A 23422-nucleotide genomic window follows, 5' to 3' on the forward strand; every position below is an offset into this window, starting at 1 on the left:
GGTTATTAGGGAATCAGAGGAGAACGGGAGAGAGCTGCCCTTCCCTCTCCCTTTTCGATTCTGTGCTTTGTGTATCTCAAATCCATTTTCTCTCGCCACTGCCGCAGTCACTCTTCTGTCTTGGCTGCTGTCATCCCTCCCCTGGGTAGCTAACTAACTAACTGCTAAAACAGTGCCTAGCACAAAGGAAGTGCTCTGTAAGTGTTGGGATCACTTCCTTGGCCTTCAGCCAACAAGGCCCCTGCAGCCTCCAGTCTGTCCTCCACACTCTTCCTAAATTGCATATCTCTTCAGGTTGTACTCCCACCATAAACCCTTCAGTGGCTCCCCATTGCCTACAGGATAAAGCCCAGTCTTGGTTTACAAGGCCCCAGCTTCTCTCTCCAGCCACATTTTTAGCCATTCCCATCTTATACTTCCCCTCCAGCCGTGTACAGTTGCCTGAAGGCCTCAGGATATTTCTTGCCCATAGGCCTTTGCTTGAGCTTTAGCCACAGCCGAGAATGCCCTTTCCTCAACCCCTACTTGTCCTTCGGGTCTCTGCTTAGGAGTCACCTCCTCTGGGAAGCCTTCCCTGAGCCCTCTGGACATGTTAGGTACCCTTCTTCTATACATCCACAGCTCTTGTATCACTGTGCTGTGAAAGGTTGCTTTACCCATCCAGGGCTTTCACCAGGAAACTAGCCCATCGGCTAGTTCTGCCTGAGGGGATGAGGCTAGTCCGGTTCTGCAAACAGAGACCACGTGGAGTCACCATTTGTAGTAGGAGTCATGGTCAGTGACACTGCTTCCACTTCCCGAGTTATAATGGGTTCAGGCTTACTTGTGGTTCATGTTTCGTCCTCTATAAATTAGTGATGGGAGAGAGGGCAGAGAAGGGTCTTTCAAAGTTCCAGAAAGCTCATTCAGTCGACCACCTTAGGTTACTTAAGTAACTGCTCCTATAATAACATCAACTAACATCTTTTGAGCCTTACAAATGGTAGGCTGTGCTATAAGCATGGTATGTGCATTATCTCATTTAATCCTCACATAGCCTTACAAGGTAATTGCTGTTGTTACCCACAGTCCATTTTAAAGATGAAGAAACATAGGTGGGGGAGGGTGAGCAGTTTGCCCAGGGTTACCCTGGGGTAAGAGGCGGAGCCCACTGTGGACCTCAAGGTGATTCCAAGAGCCTGAGTTCTCACCCAGTTCGCTGAGCTGCTCATAGTCAGCCCAAAGGTTGGACTTGAGGAGTTCCTTTCTTAGTCTCAACAGATGGGCACCACTGTCTCTGTAAGGCATAAACCCAAGAGTTTTATCCTTGACGATTGCTCTTCCCTTACCTCACATATCCATCCAGTCCATCACTAGGTCCTGCTGATATTACCTCCTTCTTCTCTGCAGACTCTGTGCGCTCCTCTCCTTCTCTGCCCCCACCACCATCTCCCACCTGCGCTCCTGTAGTGGCCTCCAGACCCCTATCCCCTCACCTGTCCCTCCCCGGCTCTAACCTCTTCTCCATACTGCAGCCAGGGTGGTTTTTCCAAACAAAATCTGATCACATCGCTCCCCAGCTTAAACCCTTTAATAGCTTCTCATTCATCTTGTAAATGACACAAAACCCTAACGTGACCACAAGGCCTTACTGATCTGGCCCTGCTAACTCCAGTAGCCTCATTTTATCCTGCTGTCTCCTCCATTTGTCTGTGCCTGTCACACTGGCCTCATCTTTGAAACACACTATAATCTTGTCCATCTCGGGATCCCACACCTCCCCTCTGTGCTACTTCTACTAAAATGTCTGCTTTATGTAGGAGGCAGCTGAAATGTCATTTCCGTAGGTAAGTCCTTCTCCAGGTCAGGCCAGGTCCCCCTGTTATCCTCTCTCACAGCATCTGCAACTTCTTAGTAACACTTACTACAATTGTAGTTACTTCTCAGTGGTCTTTCTCTTCTGCTTGGCTGTAAACTCTCTTGGCCTTGTTTAAGGCTGTCCCTTCAACTTCTAGTTCAATGCCTTTCACATAAACACTCAACAAATGATAAATTATTATTGAATGAATAAGTTAGAGAATGAATCAGTCAGTCGATGGGCGCTGGCCTTTTCACTGCTCCTATATTTCCCCACGTCGGTCTCTCTGTTCCAAAGGCTGATGCTGGGGACTTCAGATATGAGCATTCCAGCTTCCTTCACTAGCTCTGTATCAAGACCTGAGTCATCAGAGCCAGGAGAGCAGTCATATCCTAGGGACGTTCTGTTTTTGAGGTAAACTCTTCCTTGTTCACATCCTCATTTCCTTTGGGCATAGCCTGCTTCTGTTCAGTCATGCAGAGTTGCCTGGTAGGATTGTGTCAATTGGAAAGAGCAGAGGGGAAGGGAGCATCTTCCAGGTGAGACTAGGGCAGGGGTGAGAAGACTTCACATCTTCTTGGCTCTGGTATCTTCCTCAGGCTCAGGGCACATTGGACTTTGTCACTTGGCCAGATGGAAAGGGAATGCCCTGTACATCTTGCCTTCACAGTTAATACATATAATATGCCCGAGCACAGGCAGAACGTAGTTGGGAATCTGTTCTTCAGAGCCAAGGGGAGCTGGGCACAGCACATGCTGGCAGTTTGATTAGTGACATGGTTATGTTTGTGATCATGTGCAACTCCTTCGTAATGATGACTCTGACTCCCAAGGCCCATTTTCAGACAGACATGCAAACTCTCCGTGTTTGAAGTGTGAGCCATGTTGATTTCCTGGACACGCTGGCTCCATGAACTCTTGTATGACAGGAACCTGCTCTCTCATACCCTTGAGGGCTCCCTACGCTTGTGGGTAGCCCTGTGTCTGGTGGGGCAAGTGCCAGTCCCAGAATCCTCTGTGGCTGGGCAGAAAGTCTGGGAGAGGGTATCAGAGATGTTATAGGGTCATCCTCCAGGGGAGCTTTACCAAGAATGCCTGCTGATTCACAGTAAGACATGCACAAATCTCTTCTCATTCTGTTTTTTTTTCCCCCCCAAAGCCCCAGTAGATAGTTGTATGTCATAGCTGCACATCCTTCTAGTTGCTGTATGTAGGATGCAGCCTCAGCATGGCTGGAGAAGCAGTGTGTTAGTGTGCGCCTGGGATCTGAACCCGGGCCGCCAGCAGCGGAGCGCGTGTACTTAACTGCTAAGCCACGGGGCCGGCCCTCATTCTGTTCTTATTGCCACATCTCCACCTTGCTAAAATAGGAGGAATCCTGCCTGGGACAGTGGATGACCCCTTATACGTGCAAGGAAGGAAATAGGGTTTACTTTGGTCACTGTAGCTATAGGCCAAGTTTGCCTGTATTCCCTTGGCACTGGCTAGACGGATTCAGGTATGTGATGTCTGAAGCAGGCCCATATTTAATATGCATTTTGGACCTAGATGTTAGCAGGATGAGGAGAAATAAATGCTGACAATTTATCTGAGAGGTTGCATCTATGACCCTTAGTGATTCTAGAAGCATGTCATTTTCCAGCTTCTGATTGGTTCTCTCTTATTGTCTCTGACTGGTCCTTGTATGAGGTCTGCCTTTCATTCTGGATCCAAATTCTCAGACCGATGATGTGTACAATCACACTCATTTCTGGATGGGACCTGGGACCGTCGTACAGAGAAGCTTAGGCTCAGAGTCAGGCAGACATGGGTGTGAATCCTGGCTCCAACTCCTCCATTCATTCAACACATATTTATTGAGCACCTACTATGTGCCAGGCACTGTTCCTGGGGATATAGTAGTGAACAAAATAGACCTTGAACCTGCTCTCATGGAGCTAATATTCTAGAGAGAGGAGACAGATGATAAACTCAAGTGTGTAAAATAAGTAATGCCAGGTAATGATAAGTGCCATAAAGAATCTGTTATCAGGTGTGGAAATCTGGGAGTTACCTAACATCTCAGACCTTCATCTGCCACATCTGTAAAACAGAGATTCTGTCCCTACCTCTCCAGGCTGTTGGGATTAAAATGAGATTAAAGTTGTGGAAGTACCCAGGAGACACATAGTAGGCACTCAGTAAATCTTCCTCTTTTTACACCGTCTTCCTATGTAGATTGGGTGAGGTTTTGCTTGCAAATTTAAAAGGCCCCTGCTTGTCAGAACGCAAGGAGAAAAACTGGTGTTGCCTCTTGTTTGCAAACCATCCCAATTGCTTTTCAGTGGTCATTCCCAGTACCTCTTCACAGCCTCTTGGCAAAGATACATGTGAAAGCTCCTTGAGGCTTCCTAGCACATAGTAGGTGTGCAAGGATGTTCAGTCAAATGTCAGCTCTGTCAAACTTTGTACCGCTTTGGAGAGACAGAGCAGCAGCTTCTCTGATGGGCACACATCACATTTCATGCCCAAGCAGGGAAACACAATGAATATCTGTACCAAGCCACCTGCTGTTGCAGCTGATTTTTGACTCAATTCCAGTAATCGCGTGCTTCAGAAGAACCAAAACAGGGATTCCCGAGAGTCTGCTTCCACAGAATGAGGGTTTTTTAAAAGTCTCTTTCTTACATAGTGTTGACTGTGTGCCCCTCCTTACGCAGGAGTGAGATAAGTAGGAAGGAGGTACAGCATACAGCTGCACGACTTCCACTGCAGGAAACAGACACAGCTGTCACTGGGCCTGACTGCACTCAGAAAGGGGAGTACAGGTGTGGGAACAAGCTGGGTGCTGCTGGGCTCTTAGTCTGGAAGAGGGGAGAACCTGGCCAGAGCGTCTTCTTGTTTTTGCTCCTGGAAGTGGAATGTGTGCTGACCTCTCTGACCTGGGTTTCTGACTCATGCTTACAGGCCGTGCACACGGGGATGCGAGCGCTCATCTACAATAGCTCCACGGGGGGCTCTCCAGCCGAGCAGTCGGGCATGAGGACCTACTACTTCAGTGCCGACACCCAGGAGGACATGAACGCATGGGTCAGGGCCATGAACCAGGCTGCACAGGTGCTGTCTCGATCGTCACTGAAGAGGTCAGTCCTGATGGAGGGCCCCTGTCAGAGCGCCTCCTGCACTAGGATGGGGACCTAAATAAGAACACTTGGGTGCCCTGCACTTCACTGTCATTCACTCGTATTAAGCATTGCCCTCTTTTTGAAGTCTTTTTTAACAATGAATTCTTCTGGGAGGAGAATGCATGCACAGCTAACACATGGTTGCCTGTCTGAGCTGAAAGGTCCCCTGGAGGTTATCCAGTCCACCCTCCACATCAAACAGAGAAACAGGAAGGCCTCGAGGGTGAAATGACAGTCTGGAATACACAGCCTTGGAACCTGGTGTGTGTTTCTCAGTTTTTCTTCTCTTATGTGTGGTGGAAGGGACAACCTTGGGGCACCAGATTGGGGAGGAGGGAGAGGACAGGCGAGAAAGATCTTGTAAACTGAACACGTGGCACAGACTGCCCACTATGTTCCCAGGGGCTGACCTATCTTCCAGCTGCCGCTTCCCGCAAGTGGGCAAACCGGGGGTACAATCAGGGATCTTGAAATTCCTGAGTCTGTTGGCTATGGGCAATTCCGTGAGAGAAAGCAGAGGAGGAATATGAGTGGAGTCAGGGGCTTGGAGAGGGTGTGCCTTTAGCCAGTCTTCATCTGACATGGGCCCTATTCTTCACTATCCGGACACCTTGCTCTGCTTAGAAGCCTCTTGGGCAATGGTCTTTTAGTGAGGCCTCAAAACAAAAGGATATTCTCCAGCCACCTAAAGGCAGGATTTTTCTGTGATTGCCATTGAATTTCACATGGTGTGTTCTAGCTTGTCAACCTTTCCCTTCTCAGGGAATGTGTATGTGGTTTTTGGTATTAGTGGTACTTTGTAGCTGCATGCTGTCTTTCTTGAGGCGAGCAGACCTTCGGTATAATAGTGACCTCCTTTAAGAGGCCAGATTGGGGTCTGGCCCTGCCCTCTATAACACCTCAGTCAAGCATTTGTCACGCTGGTTTTTTTTTTCCCCTCTCCTTCTGTCTACTTTTCAGTATCCTAGGCTTCAGGCAGGGACTGTCTCTGTATCTTCTGCACAACATCTGACACATGGTAAGCTCTCAAATGTCTGTTAAGTGAGTGAGTAAGAGATTGAAGACAAGACAGGACCAAAAACTGTCGTGGCAGCTTCCACATGGGCCCTGAATCAATAACTCGTAACTACAGGTATGCAGTCAAGTTCGACTCTACCTCCTAGCATTGTCATCCAGCCTGAATTTTCCTATCGTGTCCATGATAATAACATGAAAGCCTGTGCCTTTAGCCTGTGGGCACTCTGTTCATTGTGACTGTCATTTCCTTCATCATCCCAGGAGAAGGAAACTGGGCAGGTTTGACACCGTCTTGCTCCTAGTGCACATGCTGGTCCCTAATGCTCACCATTCCTAGTCTTTGTTTTTCCTTCTTTAAAAAATGTGTGTTTATTTAATTATACAATAAAGACATTCTTATTATAAAAAAATGCAAAAAGTAAAGACAAAGGTGTCCTTAATCACCTTCCCAGGGTAATCTCTGTTATCTGTTATCAGGCTAATGGGGATCCTTTTAAACTATTTCCTATTCATTTATATGCGTATATGCACTTTATGGAAATATAGAGGTTTCTTTTGTGCTTTTTTTTTTTTTTTTGGTGAGGAAGATTAGCCCTGAGCTAACATCTGTTGGCAATCCTCCTCTTTTTGCTGAGGAAGATAGGCCCTGGGCTAACATCTGTGCCCATCCTCCTCTACTTTATATGTGGAACGCCTGCCACAGCATGGCTTGATAAGCAGTGCACAGGACCACACCCAGGATCCGAAACCACGAACCCTGGGCCGCCAAAGCAGAGTGCGCAAACCCAACCACTACACCACTGGGCTGGCCCCTCTTTTATGCTTTTTTAAAGTGTGAATAATAACATCTTGAAAAGCACTCTATATCAGTGTATATGGATTGACTATCTTTGACTCTATGGTATTTCATAGAGTAGATGTACCATTATGTATTTAAGCATGTGACAAACCTTGCGTAGATTTTTATTTTCTAATCTTTTACTGTTATAAATAGTCCTGTAATTGAAAAGCCTTCTACAAGCCTCTGCATATATGAGTCTTTCAGATTGCTGGGTCAAAATGCAATGCATTTTTAATTTTAATCAATACCACCAAATTGCACTTTAAAGAAAGCTGTATATTCCACCAGTGAGAGTGCTCATTTCCCCACATCTTTGCCAACAGTTGATGCTATCAATCCTTTTAATTTCTGCTGATCTGCTGCATAGATAAATAGCGTCTGGTTGTTTTAATGTGTATTTCCACAATGGTGGGGATCTTTTGTATTTACTGGCCACTTGTATTTCCTCTTCCGGGAATTGCCTGTCTCCATCCTCCACTCAGTTTTTCTACTGAGCTGTTTGCCTTTCCTCAGTGCTTCCTTTCCTCCGTGTTCTGCAATTTGCCCAGTTAAGAATGCAGCTCAGCCTCTTGCAGAGGTTGGTGGTAGGCTCTCCAGTCTTGTGGTTGATGGAATCTGTTTTTCTCCTCTTTTGAAAATCAGAATGCTGTTTGCCAGTCTCTAGTATCCTGGCCTTTTTCCTGTTTTCTCTGATTTCTTAGAGATCATTCAGGAGGTTTCTTGAGCCCATCTCCAAGTTCCTGTACGGCCCTAGAGTGCTGACAGCTGGGCCTAGAGCTTAGCTGCAGGAGGCTGAGCCTTTCTCATCTTCTTCCCCATCTTGGACTTGGTGTCTCTTAACCAAGGTTGTTCTCCTTTTCATGGTGAAGCATTCTTCTTGATGAAGATATGGAACTAAATCCAGAAGCTGAAGGATTGAGCTTTATTTATGCTGTGTCATCTTCTCCAAGCAGAGATACCTATGTCTCATAGTTTTTTAAAGCCCTCCCCTCCTTTATTTTAATATTAGAAAAATAGAAAGTTTGTTTTTGTTTTGCTTTGCTTTAAATAAACAAACCTCAGCTCCTTCAGGACTTTACCCTTCTTGCCATCAGTCGTGAGGCCCATTCCGCTGAGGATTTGTGCTTGATTTTGTGTCCCAGCTTCCAGCTCTTGTGCATGTCGTTTATAACTTGAGCTCTGAGAGCTCCCTGTGCTGTTACACTGGTTTCTTTAGACCAGCAATGGCAAATGGGTTCATTCTTGTGTCCCAACTTTGCTCAATTCATCGTGGCTGACTAGGGCACTGGGTCAGAGATAACTTGAGAAGGAGATTGGGCTTAACAGGAAAAAGTGGTATGATTGATAAGTGATGTCTGCCTTGAACCATTCAGGATTAATTTGCTGAGATTTGGATATTTTTTACTTTTTCCTACCTGAAGATTTTGTAATTAACCATCATATTTTGGTCTTGGAAGGGCTCCAACCTTTGTCTATTGGGCTGCTGTCTCTTGTTGGGTCTCAGGACATTGTATTGTCCCTAAATTTTTTCTGAACTTTAAAAATTTCTTATTATTATGCTCTTAATAAACTTGTTAAATCCCATAATCATGTTTGCCCAAGGTTCCTTCCTTTAAAGAAAAAACAAATTGTTCTACCTTCTGACTCAGAATAAAGGCAGAATAGCATTTCCTCTCAACTTTCTGAGAGATGAAATTGTCAGCCAAGCAAATCCAGACTTATTAAATGTTCTGTTTTTCCAGAATAAGATGTTCAGACATTTGGTTAGTTGGAATTACTTGTCAGGCAGGGCTGAATCTTGCCTCTCCTCCAGTTTGGTGATCTGCATTGGAAAACCTCCATCTCTGTTAAGTGGGTGGCCCCAATAGTAGCGCTTCGTTCTCTCCCCTCCGTGATTCTCACCCGGAAGCTTCTATTCTTATTCATACAGGCAGATGCTTTCTTTATGAATGTGGCGTATTAGGACTCCAGACTGCACGTAACAGAAAATGCAGACAAAGTTACCTTAAAAAGGGGGGAATTTATTGGTTCATGTGACTGAAAAGTTCAGGATAGATCTAGCTTTAGAAACTGCTGGGTTCAAGGCTCAGACAGTATGATTACAAGACATTCTCTCAGGCTCTGGGCTCTGCCCACCTCTGGGTTGGATTCATTCTTGAACTCCACGTGGAGGTCCTTGGCAGATCTAGGATCTGGTGGCAAGATAACTGCAGTAGCCCTGGACTCATGTCATCCAGGTTAAAGTCCAGGAGGAAAGAGCCAGAGTCTTGTCCAGAAGCTCTGAGATCCATGCTGTTTAGAGAGGCATTGATCACGTTTATACCCCAAACCATGTGGCTAGAGAATGCACATGCTGATTGGTACAGGCCTGGGATACATGCTTCACTTCTGAGAACCAGACCACGGGGACTGAGAGTGAGCTGGGGTGGATGTCCAAGTGAATGTTAGGGCTATGGGCAGAAGAAGGAGAAAGAGCTTGTTGGGATGGGATAAAGGAAGTGCAAACGACCAATGTCCAGGCAGCTGATTCACACCTCACTTCCTGCCATATCAGTTTCTTATACCTTAGGTATCTCTTTCCAGAGCTTAGTCTCTGAAGCCAGATAGACCTGGGTTCAAATCCCAGCTCTAGCTGTGTCACTTATGCAAATTAGGTATGCTTTAGGTATGCTTTTTTTGTGTGTGTGAGGAAGATCAGCCCTGTGCTAACATCTGCCAATCCTCCTCTTTTTTTTTTTTTTTTGCTGAGGAAGACTGGCCCTGGGCTAATCTCCGTGCCCACCTTCCTACACTTTATATGGGATGCTGCCACAGCATGGCTTGCCAAGCAGTGCGTCACTGTGCACCCGGGATCTGAACCGGCGAACCCCAGGCCGCCACAGTGGAGCACGTGCACTTAACCGCTTGTGCCACTGGGCCGGCCCATAGATACCCTTTTTAAACCTCGATTTTTCTTAGTTCGTAGGGTTGTTACAAGTATTAAATAAATTGAGTATAGGGGCCAGCCCAGTGGCGTAGTGGTTAAGTTCGCGTGCTCTGCTTCGGTGGCCTGGGGTTCGCAGGTTCGAATCCTGGGTGTGGACCTACAGACTGCTCATCAAGCCATGCTGTGGTGACATCCCATATACAAAATAGAGAAAGATTGGCATGGGTGTTAGCTCAGGGACCATCTTCCTCAAGCAAAAAGAGGAAGATTGGCAACAGATTTTAGCTCAGGGCCGATCTTCCTCACCCCCCAAAAAATAAAAAATAAAAGTATTTATAAAAAAAATAAATTGAATATATAAAGTGCTTTCTTAGCATGATGCCTAAGACATAGTAGATATTCGATATCAGATATGGTAGCTTCCATGGGGTTTGATTTAACAGTATCATTGGCTCTTTTTTCTTTACACCCTTCCAGTTTCATCTTTAATCCTCTGGATCACATTGATGATGAGTCTCCTGTGAGCAAATTACACCCTCTCCCTTGCCAGGATGTGCCCATCCCCTAGCAGTGTGAGTTGTGGTTCAACAACCCAGGCTCCCTGCAGCACCGTCCCTCAGCATGGTCTTCACGCCCTCCTCCTCCAGCCTCTTCCTCCGTCATTGCTCTGACCCGGGAGCAGAGCGGAATGCCCTCGCTGCACCTCCTCCCTTTGTCCTCTTGTTTCCTGTACAGGCCTCAGGGTCCCTAGATAGACATTCATTCAAGTGTTCCTGAGACCCCACACACTGTGAGGGGCACCAGGCACTGCTGCCAGAGGCTGCTCTACCTCCTGCTGTTCTCAATTTCTTCCCCCCGTTTCCATGTTCTTCCACTTGCCAAGACTTGACACTCCGGTTTTTGATTCCCTACAGCCTCCTTGAAATCTGTCTTCCGAACTCCTCCCGTTGGACTGCTTTTTCTCTCTTGTCAGAGGATGCCTTGTCCTCTAACAAGCTAAAGCACTAAGCAAGGAGGTCAGTTTGCTTTTATAACTCACACAACTGACAAGCGACTCAGATGGCAGGGCCTATTGGAAGACAGCTTGTCTTTTCTCTCAGTTTCCAAACCTCTCTGGTCTCTGGTGTCTCCATAGTCCTGTCTTAGGACTGAAGGAACTTATACTTTAGTAACCTTCAGAGTAAAATCCAGTTTCCTTAGCAGGGCTTTTGAACACTGCATGGGTCTGGTCCCTACAGACTTTTGCTATTTCCCATTCTCTATGCCCCAACCATACTGAACTTCTTGAATTGGGTGCATTTGTTTATGCATTCATCCATTTAGTCTTTTATTCTACAAATATTTGTTGAGGGTATATTGTACATCAGACACTGTTAAAGATTCTGAGAAATACTGTGTTATTGAAAGAAAGAGGCAAAGTCCCATGCATTCATGGGTGGGGGTGGGGGAGACAGACCGTAAACAGACAAACAAATCAACAACGATTTTCTGTCATGGTTTATGCATGAAGGCAGTAAAATAGGGTGATGTGATAGGGACGAGGGGCGAGGGAGTAGCCGTTTTTGTTTGGGTGGTCAGGCAAGGCCTCTATGGGGACGATGTGGAGGTGAGGCCTGATTGATACAAGAAAGTCACATATGCAAAACTTTGAGGAAGAGTGTTCTAGGCAGAAAGAATGGCTCTCACCCTGAGGCAAGAATGAGCTTGGTTGGAAAGCTAGGGAGTGTGGCTGAATCAAGGAGAGTAGGGAGAGAATAGGCTGTGATGAGACCTGGGAGATAGATAGAGGTCATCTCATGAGGCACCAGGGTCCCCTGGGCCTTGCTTCCCCCAGCCCCCACCCTTATTAGCACACCTTCAGCGTGTCCTTCAGGTCTGAGCCTAGATGTAATTTCCTCCTTCCTTGGCCCTCAGAGTGTTGGATGCCCCTCCTTGTAGCACACTGTCATTCCTTATGCATTGAACTTTCACATTAAACGTATGTTGGCTGCTTTCTCATTGTGACCTCTGCTAGACTGTAAGCTCCTTGAACATAAGAACAGTGCCTGGCGCGTGGGAATCGTTCAGTCAGTGGAAGAGTGCATGGATGTTTGGCTGGCTGGGCAGGTGGGTAGATGGATGGATGGATTAACAAAATAGCTATAAAACCTCTGCTTGTCAGATGTTCAAATAAGGACTGGGGATGCCCAAGAGCCATGTGAGCATTGTGGTGGGATTGGCGTGGGGGAATCAGCCTGTTCAGAAATGGCCTGTACATTTCTGGCTATCCGCATCCTCTTCAGAGAACTAAATATTTGGCCTTCCAAACCCTGACCAGTTTGGGTAAAGTGTTGCAGGAACACCTGAGGTTGGACAAGCCCCTTGGACCCTCAGCAGACGTAATTTATAGGCATGTTTTCAGCCAGGTGCAGGGCTTTGGAGTCAGATCAGTTGGGGTTCAAGTCCTGTTTATGTCACTGGTCACGTGATCGAAGGCAAGTTGGTTAACCTCTCTGAGCTTCACCCTCATTACCTGTAATGAAAGAATAATAGTATCTCTAGCTTTGTGGGTTTGTGGGATGATAAGAAAAGGTAACATATTTCACGTGCTTAGCTCAGGGTTTTGCATTTGGTGAGTGCTCGGTCAGTGAGGGCTGTTGCTGCCATCGTCCCTAGCCTTCAGTAGAGGTAATTTATTGTAAGTAATCTGCTACTCAGGTGAGTGCCCTCAGCCAATCTGGGCCTGACAGTACTGACCTTACAGGGTGGTTGGAGGGATTAGAGATGGTCTATGTCAAGTTCCTGGCACACAGTAGGACCCAGCCTATGGTAATAATAACTAAGCGTTGTCCACACAAAGTGAATGACCCAGAGCTGTGACTGCCATAGGGAGATGGAAAGTGAGTGAGCTTGGCGTGTGCTGGAACTGCAGACTGCCTCAGGTTGAACTGTGGCAGTTGAGCATGACTTGCTCAGGTAGGAGGGAGAGGGAAGGATTCTCCAGGCAGGAGTGAACAGTGAGGACACCTGGCAGCCACTGAACGTCTTTCCTTTCTTCTTTGGTTTGTCCTTAAATGCTTAAAACTTCATAGGGGAGTCTGCCAATAGCCATTCCACTGAGGCAAGAGGCACCTCAGCTTGGCAGGCTGCTGTTTGATTTATTCTTCAGCCTTGCTCTTCTCTGGAGGAGGACAGCCTGGAGACTTGGAGAGTGTGTCTTCAGGGCTGTCAGGTCCTCTATTGTTCCTTTAGAGCAGAGCATGAAAGGTAGCAGATCGCTTTCCGTATCCCAGAGGAAGTGTCCTATTTAACTCTGGGGAACAGAAGAAACCCACTGCTGTCTCCGTTGCTCTCCATCCATTTTCTTCCTCAGATGCTAGGAACTAATTCAAGCGGGCACGCCTGCCTTAGGGCTCCCTAGGTACTTAGGGCCTCTTCCTCTTCAGCCTTTTGTACAAATCTATGGACTATGTCCAGGGTGGGTTCTGGTTTTTGCGCCCACTGTCCTCCTGAGCCCACGCTCAGTGCTCAGGACTCAGCATCTGTCAGCAAAGGCTGAGCTGGTTTCCCAGGGCAGGATTTCTGCCACCTGCCCAGCTCAGACCAAAGTCTCCAGGAATATCCGTGGCCTGGCCCTTGTTCTTGGCTGCTGGTTTGGGCATTTAGGTCTGATGAGTAGGGAGGGATTCTCCAGTGGGACTGCCGCAGAAAGGCAGTATCCACCAACAGGACCAAGATCCAGCCAAGCCCCTACAAGCTGTCATTCCTCTTCCTACCCGAGGCGTTGAATGACATTTAATGTGTGTGGTGTGTGTGTGTGTTTAGCATTAAGATAGAGGGAAATATTATTCCTTTTTTCCTAGTGAGATAAAAGGTTTGGAGGCAGAGTAAATTAATCGTCTGTGCACAGTTGCTTGGTATGATCTGTTAACTTCCAAGTTCTTGTGAAGAAAAGGAGTAAGAGAGAAGGGTCCCTGCTCTGAGATGTGTGCTTTTCCCACTTGCAGGGGAAATGGAGAATTTGCTCTAAGCAGATACATAGCATTGCTGTGAGGTGCTGAAAACGGAGGGCCCAACCCTGCTAATAGTAAGTTTAGCCCCTTGTGTCAGTTAGGGATTGTGCTTGGTTGCTGTAATAGAACAACCCAATTTGGGCGGCATAATCAGTTGGGTTTTGGTTTTCTCACATAACAGGGATCCAGAGGTCAGGCTGGTATAGTAGCTCCATGAGGCCATCAGGGACCCATGCTCTTTCTCACTTTCTACCCAGGTTTTAGCAGGTGGCTTTCATCCTCATTTTTGTCACCTTGCAATCTACCATAGAGTCTGAATTCCAGGCAGAAAGAAGGGAAGGGTTAGCTAAGCCGGCTAAGCATGCTTTCTTCTAAAGACTCTCCTGGAAGACCCACCCAGCAATTTCTGCATATATCTTATTGGCCAGATCTATGTCACATGATCAGCCTCAGCTCCAAGGGAGCTTGGAAAAGGTAAGTTTTTTGCTGGGTACACTGCTGCTTTGAAAAAATTGGGGCAAGAAAGAAGGAGAGAATAGATATAGGGAGTTAATGCCTTTGTATTTGAGGGTGTACTGTGTACCAGACGTGGTGCTGGGCTCTTTCTGTGCATTGTCTCCTTTAATCCTCATAACAACCTGAAGAGGCGGGGGCTGTTGCCCCCACTTTGCAGATGAGACCATAGAGGTCAGGGACTTGCCCAAGGTCACCCAGCTTTTATGTGCTGGAGCCAGGTCTTGAATCCAGGTCTGACTGGCTCTAAATCCTACACCTTCTGGGTTTGTCATGTTTGAGAACTGGCACATATGGCCAAAATGGTCACTGAATGTCAGGAATTCCCTGCATTTCTGAGCAGTTACTGATTATAGGTGATCATGATGACAGTAATGACCTGCATAGGAAAGGCTTGTGTCATCTTAGCTAAACATCTACGCCCTGCACAGCCAACTGCCTGAATGACACAGTCATTGACAGCCGAGGGGTGCTTCATCCTTTCCCACCATTGTGCTAAATCGAGCATTGCAGATCCATTTTGTGACAGGTCTCCTGATTTGAGAAGTCGTGTGTTAAATTGTTGGTAATGCAAGGAGACAGGGAGAAAACTGGAAAACATTTTTGCCTTAAATCTCATAACTTAGTAAGTTAAATGGTTCAGTCAGGTACAGTGGAGGAGTCAGAAACATTACCTTCCCCTTGCTTACCTGCAGCCACAGCCTGAACATTTTGGGCACAAAGTCATCTTCTGTAAGTTCCAGCAGCCTTGGGAATAGGAGCTGTTCATAGCCCCAAGTCTTAGGGCCTAGAAAGCTCCAGGTGGCAAGCAGGTACCATTCTTTTAGCCACCCTCTAAAGGTTTGTTTTGCAGTAAATGCTGGTGTTAATCTGAGAAAGGGGTTTATCATTCTCTATCAACTTTATTTGCAAGGGGTACTGGTATATATGGTGGTGTGTACACTCATATGTACACACACAGTAAGGACTAAGATTTATAGTTCTAAGTTAGCTCCAGGGTTTAAAAAGACTGGCAAAATCCATGATTTGGGGTCAGTTTATGAGAATGCTATTAAACGTGGTTACCATGATTAACCTGGGTTTTAGTGTCATCTGGCTTTGATGGCAGAGACTGTTTTCTCCTCTACTTTCTTTTAGCCCCAGGTGCTCATCCCATGGGGACATATAGGTGCTCAGTCAATGCATGGAGATTGATTGGTGAAGAAAGAACAATCCCCGTTGCAGTTGGTTGGGCTGAGACATTGTACAACAGTCCCTGGGTCCTGGAGTTGACGAAGCCCTTTTCCCTTCAGTTCTAATGTCATACATGTGGGTGGCATATGTTTCACTACCTGGCTTTTATGACAAAAGTGCTATTTATCTCCAGGGTGGGACTAGCAAGGAGGTACAGTTACTTAGGTCTCACAGTTGGAGGAACCAGGTTATAATGCTTCAGTGACTTGGCCGGGATGTGACTCAGAGGGCAGACAGAGCTTGAGTCTTCTAGGTAGTGGCCTTAGCACATCCCCCATGGTTGGTTTCCTGGATTTGAGAAACAGTAAAGAAGATAAAGCCAGCTTAGGCAACTTGAAGGCTACTGGTTGGGTTTATAGTGACGTGGTTACGGAGGATTAAAGGACAAAAGGAAAGACAAGAGTTAAAACCTATAATGTGTGCATTGTGGAAGAGAGTTGTCCCTTTATAACTTACAGTAAGAATTGCTTTTTCTTAAAATATAGGCCTCTGAATATTTTCCATATGTTCCTACTACTGGAGCTTATAGATCTACTGAACATTAGGAATGGAAGGGCCCTCAGAGATCGCCATCTAAGTATGTCATTATATAGTGATGTAATGGGACTCCTTCCACTGTAAGTAACAAAGGCCAAACTGAAACGAGCTTAAGTGAGAAAGAGAATTTATTGGTTCACAATGCAAAAGTCCAAGGATATGTCTGGTTTAGGTGTGGCTAAATCTAGGACCTCGGGCCAAGTCTTTAGGATTCTGTTTCTCTCCATCTGCTTTCCTTGGTGTTGGCTTCATTCTCAAACAGCTGCTTCCCACCGAGTTCCAGCAGCTCAAGTCCAGCTCCAACCAAAGTCCCAGGGCAGACTCTGATTGAGTCATGTGTCAACCCCTGAACCAGTTGCTAAGACTTTGGAGCCTCAGCTGGACAGGGACTAGTAGAGTCAGCAGCACCCAAACCACATGGACTGACAGTGAGGGAGGGTGATCCCCAAATGAAAATTGAAACGCTGTTACCAGAAGAAGGGGTGGCAGGTGTGGGGGAAAGATGTCCCCTAGTGATGGATAAAAGGAGGTCCAAAGAAGCATTTTTTCACAAAGCTTTGAATTTTCATGGAAAAGGATGAGTACATGGACAATGAGATTGCCTTTCTCAGTTCTCCATGCCTAAGTTAAGGCCAAAGAAGCAGACTCTGTGTTAGGGGTTGTAGTTTCACTTTATATTGAGATTCTAACTATCCCAGACTGGGTTGATTCTGCCCTGAATCGGTGCTGATTATTGGTAGCTGAGGTTCTGAGGTTGTTGCAAGGACACCTGGGCTCTGGCCGCTGAGATGTAAATGCCAGGGCATTTCCGTTATGCTCTTGTGTTGAAATGGGGAACGCTCTGGCATGGCCTTTTCGAGGAGTGATGGAGCTCAAGGCCAGGACTTTTTACCAAGGAGTACAAGTAGACTAGCTGCCCTGTTTAAGGGTCCCTGACATTTTTCTGGTCCAGTTGGGCTAGGGTATGTTCTCTGCTTCCCCAATCAAAATTCTGCAAAGCTTGTGAGCCGCTGCTGTGTCTGTGGTACCAGGTAGTGGGGATGCAGACATAACTGGGACCCTGCCCCAAGGAGCTGAGGAGAAAGGCACCTTACAGTGGGAGACGGGCTGTGAAAGAGGACTCCTTGTCTGCCCCAGAAGCCCTTCCTCCAGCCTCAGTTCACACCCTGACCTCTCACCCGCCCACCCCATTCTCCTTTACAATTTCCAGGTGTGCATGTGTATAGGCCGTGGACACGCGCATGGAGAGGTAGTGGAGAGCAGCAGCTCAGGCACATGGGCTCTGCGGTCTACCTGGGATTAAGCCCTGGATCCACTCTTTTCCAGCAGTATGGTCTCAGGCATTTATCTTCTCTGTGCCTCAGTTTCCTTATGTCTAAAATCTGACTAATAATTCTTTGTAGAACTGTTGGTAGTGAGTGTTCTTGTGGGGTCCTGTTTGAGCAGTTCCCTGACGAGATAGATAAGTGGGCATATAAAGAGATGCCTCTTCTCTACTTCCCGTCTTTAAAGAATGTTCATTATACTGCCAGTTGTACTTTGGGCTGTGCTGGATGCCAGTGGGGCAGGCCCTGGGCTCAGGGGCCTTCTATCCAAGCCAGACTGCATCAGACAGACATATAGACACACAGCACAAGGGAAAGGCATGAGAATGTCACAGGCATCATTTATTCATTCAGTAGTATTTATAGAGCACCTGTTCTGTACCAGTCATTGCACAGCTCTAGGCATACGATGATCAGCCAGGTGGGCCTTCAGCCTGAAGGAGCTCATAGTCTACTTGGGAGCCAGAGGAGTGAAAATGCAATTATGGTCCAGTGTGATTAGTGTGACAGGGGAGTTAGCGAAGGTCCTGATCTAGACTGGGGGTGTGTGTCTGGAGTGGCTTCCTGGAGGAGGTGACATTTAAGCCAGATCCCAAAGGAGTAGAAGTTAGGCGGGCAGAGTGAGGGACCAGGCATGAAAGGTGTTCCAGGCAGAAGGAACAGCCTGTGCAAAGGCCTGGAGGTAATTTGAGTGTAAAGTGTGTTCACTGGGAGTCTGGGCAGCCAGCGGTGCTGTCTGGAATGGGCTGAATGTGCTGCTGTCATTGCAGGGAAGTGGAGAAGGTGGAGCGGCAGGCAGTCCCCCAGGTCAACCATGCAGAGTCCTGTCGTGAATGTGGCCGCGTGGGACCTGGACATGCGAGGGATTGTCCTCATTGCGGCCAAGAGGACTCCTTCGGCTTCGAGAGGCGGGAGCAAGAGGAAGAGCGGTACCGTTCCCAGAGGGACCCACGGGAGGGCAAGCGGGACAGCAGCAAGGCCAGGTCCCCATACTCACCAGCCGAGGAGGACGCCTTGTTCGTGGATTTACCTGGTGGCCCGAGAGGCCAGCAGGCACAGCCCCAGCGGGCGGAGAAGAACGGTGTGCTGCCGCCCGCATATGGCCCAGGAGAGCAGAATGGGACTGGCGGGTACCAGCGGGCCTTTCCTCCCAGGATCAACCCTGAAAAGCACAGCCAGAGGAAGAGCAGCCTGGCCCAAGTGGAGCAGTGGGCAAAGGCCCAGAAGGGGGACGGCAGAAGGTCAGTAATAGACTCAGGATCGCTGCTACTACTGAGTATAATAACGTAATAGCAGTAACTATCATTTACCCAGCACGTCCTGGGCAAATGCCGGCCTTAAACTCTTTACCTCCGTTATCTCCATAAATGCCTGTAACCACCCTGCAAGGAGGGGTGATATCCTCAATTTATAGACAAAGGAAGTGGGGCTCAGAGAAGTGAAGGAACCTGCCCAGGGCACACAGGTGAGTGGCCAGGCCAGAGTTCACACTGGGTCTGTGAGCCTCCCAAGCCCACAGGAGATTATGTTAAGGCGCCTCTCCGTTCCCCAGAGAGCGCGCCTTGAAACAGGCAGTAGTAGATAGTAACTGATCTCCTCCTGTGCTGCTGCTCCCCTGCATCCAGGAAATACTTGTAGAAACTAGAGTAAATACAGCTCCATTTTTAATTTCAGGCACATAGAGAAGTGCTTCAACACTGTTGACATTGGGCTTCAGCATACCCATCCCTTCAAGAAGCGGTTTCTAATTTTTGAGAGGGCATGCATCTCTTGCTATTTGCAAAGCCCTGTATTTTATTATAATTTTAGATTAATTAGGACACATTTGTGAACATGAAGAATTCAGGGTAACCCGGCTTCCCCATTGTCCCCAGAAGCCACTGTATTTTGTCTTCATTGTGAAGACAGTTAATCCCCCTTGCCATCCTCAGGCTTCAAGAACAAATCACTGACTGGATAGGAGATAGCAAAGCCATGCTGCATTCAGAAAGCTCCCCTGGGCTGGAGGGGCCCCAGTGGATGTGCCAGTGCCAGAGCTCAGATCAAGTCAGCGACAGGCCTGATAAACATGTTTTAAAATGCCACACTTCATTCCCCCTAGTTGGGGAGGCCCAGACTTTCCACCTGTAGGTTCTGGAGGTAGTAGTGCTCCTAGGAGAATAGCCTAGGCCTCTTTTTAGGTGTGTGTGTGTGTGGTGTGCATGTGTGGGTTGCATAACCTCTTTAATCTGGTCCAGGTGGGCAGTTTTTGGGTAGATGGTGGAGAAATCACAATGGTAACCCCCTAAGCAATTGGTAGACTTTGTTGTGGGACAAACCAGGAGAAAGAAGGCCTTTTGTGTTGTAGCTAAGAAACCTTCCCATTCCTGCCTGGGACTGGCCAGGTGTCAATTCTGTTTGTTCAAATTTTGTATCTTACTGAAAACAGCTACTGCCTAGGGACACAGGGGAGGGAAGCTGCTTTGCTTGGTGCTGGGCTGGCTAGACCCCCTGGGAGGTGGTTCTGAGTGACCTTACTGCTGAGTGAGGTTGGAAATCTGGCAGGGGTTATAACGTGCAGGTCCTCGTACTTCAAGGGAAGGAATTTGGATTTTATTTGAACAAGCAATGGGGGAGCCACTGGAAGGTTTTAAGCTGGCAAGTGATGTGATCTGATTAATAATTCACAAAGACGATAAGAGCCTAGGGAGGAGGCTGCAATCGTCCAGGATGGGGATAGTGGAAATAGAAAGAAAGAAATAGATTTGAGTTACATTTTGGAGGTTGAAAAAGTAAAGCTTGTCAATGAATTGGACATGCAGGATGAGAGAAAGGGAGGAAAAAAGATGATCCCTAGAATTTTGACTTGAACAGTTGGGTGGTTGCCGAGATGGGGAAGGCTAAGGAACAAGCTTGGGGGGAAATCAGAGTTTCCACTTTGGACATACGAGTTTGGGAAACCTATTAGCTATGCTAGGGGAGATGTCAGGTAGGCAGTTGGATATGGATTGTGGTGTTGAGGTTTGAGGTCTGGGCTGGACATGCTACTTGGGAGCAATCAGCACATAAGTGGTACCCCAGCACTTAAGGTTGGCAGCAGAAGGGGGAATCCAGCAGAGGAGACAGTGTGGTCCGAGAAAAGCTCATCATGATAAGTTAGCTGTTTCCTTGTGTATGTAACAACTCTTAGGAACTGAAGTCAGTATGGGGCTGGCTAGGGGAGGTGAAAGCAGGAGAAACCAGAAAGAGGGGCAGATAGGAAGGGCAGGGGTTTGGCTCTGATGAGCCTGTAATTCCCACTACTGGATTTAATCCTGAAGGCCTATGCAAGCCATTGATAGGCTTTAAACTGGAGCCTGACATGATACTATCTATTATTTAGAACAGTGGTTTGAAGGGTATTGTCAGGGAGAAGACATCGGGATCACCCAGGGAGATTTTTCAGACTAGCCAGCCCTTACCACATCCCAGTTATAATACAGCAGGTCTTTGTATATGGGAAGAAATCTCCCAGGTTATTCTGATGTACCCCACCCAAATGAGAATGGAAGTTTTAGTTACCTTTGTTTTTAAGATTCTTTTTTATTCAAGTTAATGTACGTACATAGTTTAAGGATTTAAGTAGTGTGACCCCCATCCATTCCTACTCCTGATTTCAGCCCCTCTGAGCAACTGTTATGAGAGGTTTGGGGATTCGATCGGAGATGTAAAAGACACTTTTTACTCCAAACAAATGGACTGAAGGTATATTTTATTATATAGAGGATAGTAAAGGCGATAGTCTGCAAAGAGATCTAAATAGGTCAAATATTAAGAGGGAAAAAACATCAGCCCAACTGGAAAGGGAAAACACCCACATCGGCTGAAGAGAAATGACACAAATCAACCGGAAAGAGAAACACCAGGTTGACCGACAAGAGAACACATCAAATCAATTACTTCATATCAAATCAATTATTTTACATCAAATCAGTTACTCACAACATCCACGCCCCACTGCCGGGAGAGCCCTGTCAATCGACGCGGCTGGGCAAGGATCACACATCCTGGGCAAGGTGTCCCTTCCACAGGTGGAACTCTCACCGGGTCTCAGTTTCCAGCAGTTTTTATACCATCAGTGATTTTCAGAGTAAGCAATTACAGAGTTTGCAGAGCAAGCATTTAGTGTTTCCATGCACAAAATAGTTATCAGTGGCGTATGTGCACTGAGCCCCCTGGCTAACGTCCCAGCCCAGTAGTTGTGTACGTGCATTGTTCTCTTTGGTTATCATCCTAGCCCGGCACAGATGGCCAGTCCATCCCATGCTACGGCGCTCCAAGAGCCTTGAAATGTTACAACTTGCAACTCTCTCTGTGGGGGAAGGGCCAGTTCCCACCACACAGAAAGCAGCTTGGTATTTCTGTTTGTGCTGGTGGTTGTAGGTCAATGGAGCGGCCAAACATGGCTGTACTCATGTCAAGACAGCAACTACTTTCAATTTTTTTAGTAGTTTTCCCAGTTTACCTCTATATTTCCAAATAAGATACTTAAATACTGCTGTTTCTTGGTTTTCAGTTTTAGCTATCTATTGACATTCTACTCTAGAGGGTAAGGATTTAAGTCTCTTATCCCCCACACCTTCCTTTTCAACAGACATACTTGCCCTTATCCCAGCTTCACAGTATAGTTACAGCATAATTTTTGTTTAGATCACTGGTCAGTTTTTACATTAATTTGACAATATAAATATTCACAGCTGGGCCATATAGTGTACTGTAATTAAATCTCATTTGTTGTACAGTTTTTTGTTTTCTGTTGTTGATAATGTTCATGCTTGTAGTTTGCTTAGTTTTCTCTGTACCAATTACTAATTCATTACCAAATTCATAGCTAAGTGTGCAGATCTACCTTTGCTTAGTACCCTCAAATAATCAGTAATCCACTCACAAGGTTAAAATCAAAACAATACCAAAAGGTAAATATTGAAAATAAGGGTCCTCCTATTTTATTTCAGAAACCTAGTTCTGCTCCCCAAAGTCCAACCACTGTGTTAAAAAAAAAAAAACAACCCTGTTGTTCACCTTGCCCTTTTCACTTAATATATCAATATCTATGGATGTATGGAGATAGATATTTTAATATATCTTGGCTGTCTTTCCGTATCAGCACATACAGACATATATCATCAATTTGAAATGGTGTGGAGTACTCCATTGTATGCATCTACAGTGATCTTTATCCCATTCCCTGTTGATGGACGATTAGGTTAGTTACAAACATTTGCTGTTACAAACTGTGCTGCAATGAATATACTTGTCCAGTTGTCTTTGTGTAGAAGTGCAAGTGTATTTGAAAGACAGATTACTTAAAGTGGAATGACTGGGTCAAAGGATGTATGCAGTTTTAGCTTTGATAGATATTACACAATTACCCTCTAAAGACGTTGTTTCAGTTTATACCCCACCAAAAGTGTCTCTGTTTCCCCACCCCTTTATCAGCACTGAGAACTACTGTTTTAGGTTAACTCCTTGCTCTGGTGACAATATGGAAGATGGTTTAGAAGGAAAAGAGCCTGGAAAGAGAAAATGATCAAGTATATGGTGGTCATAGTTTGGGTCAGAGGCGAGGAAGACCTAAACAGAAGCACTGAAGATGGTGAGCATTGTGAGGAGGGGATGGGTAGCATACATAGATGTTGAGGCTGGGCAGATTTAGGACTTGGTGAACTGATTTATCTAGGCCTGGAAGATGGGGAGGGCCACAGGTAGAGCTGAGATTAACATTCAAGTTTGGCTTGCTTAATAGGTAGATGTGGTGCCGTGCACAAGATGTGAGCGTAGGAGAGAGAAATGAGCTTGAAGAGGAATGTGGTACCTGTGGAGTGGCCAGCTGAAGATGCCCAGTAGGTTATGGGAACTGTGGGTTCAGGTTAGAGAGAGGTTTGGAAATCAATGCCTAGAGGTGGTAACTGATGCCCTGACAGTAAATCACCCAGAGTGGACTATTTAGAGCAGTGGCTCTTAATCCTGGCTGCACAATTAGATCATTTGAGGCCCTGCCGGGGATTTAGATTAATTG

At 46.5% G+C, this 23422-nt stretch overlaps 1 protein-coding gene across 15 annotated transcripts in view; it reads left to right on the plus strand.

Annotated features, from left to right (window-relative positions):
• The window catches only part of PLEKHA7 (pleckstrin homology domain containing A7), a 214460-nt gene that overhangs the window by 146532 nt on the left and 44506 nt on the right, over positions 1–23422 (plus strand). For 14 of the 15 annotated variants that reach the window (XR_015552664.1, XM_087433165.1, XM_087433152.1 and 11 more), the window contains 2 exons: positions 4784–4959; positions 18156–18626. Coding sequence is in view for 14 of the 15 variants with exons in the window: in XM_087433165.1 (XP_087289291.1) it covers positions 4784–4959; positions 18156–18626 (647 nt within the window). In the remaining variant the exon portion in view is untranslated. The remainder of the gene's footprint in view (positions 1–4783; positions 4960–18155; positions 18627–23422) is intronic. The other variant, XM_087433164.1, reaches the window with a different exon arrangement.

The sequence above is a fragment of the Ceratotherium simum genome, chromosome 7, assembly GCF_057802395.1.
Source record: "Ceratotherium simum simum isolate JZ-2026a chromosome 7, ASM5780239v1, whole genome shotgun sequence".
Taxonomy (NCBI): domain Eukaryota; kingdom Metazoa; phylum Chordata; class Mammalia; order Perissodactyla; family Rhinocerotidae; genus Ceratotherium; species Ceratotherium simum.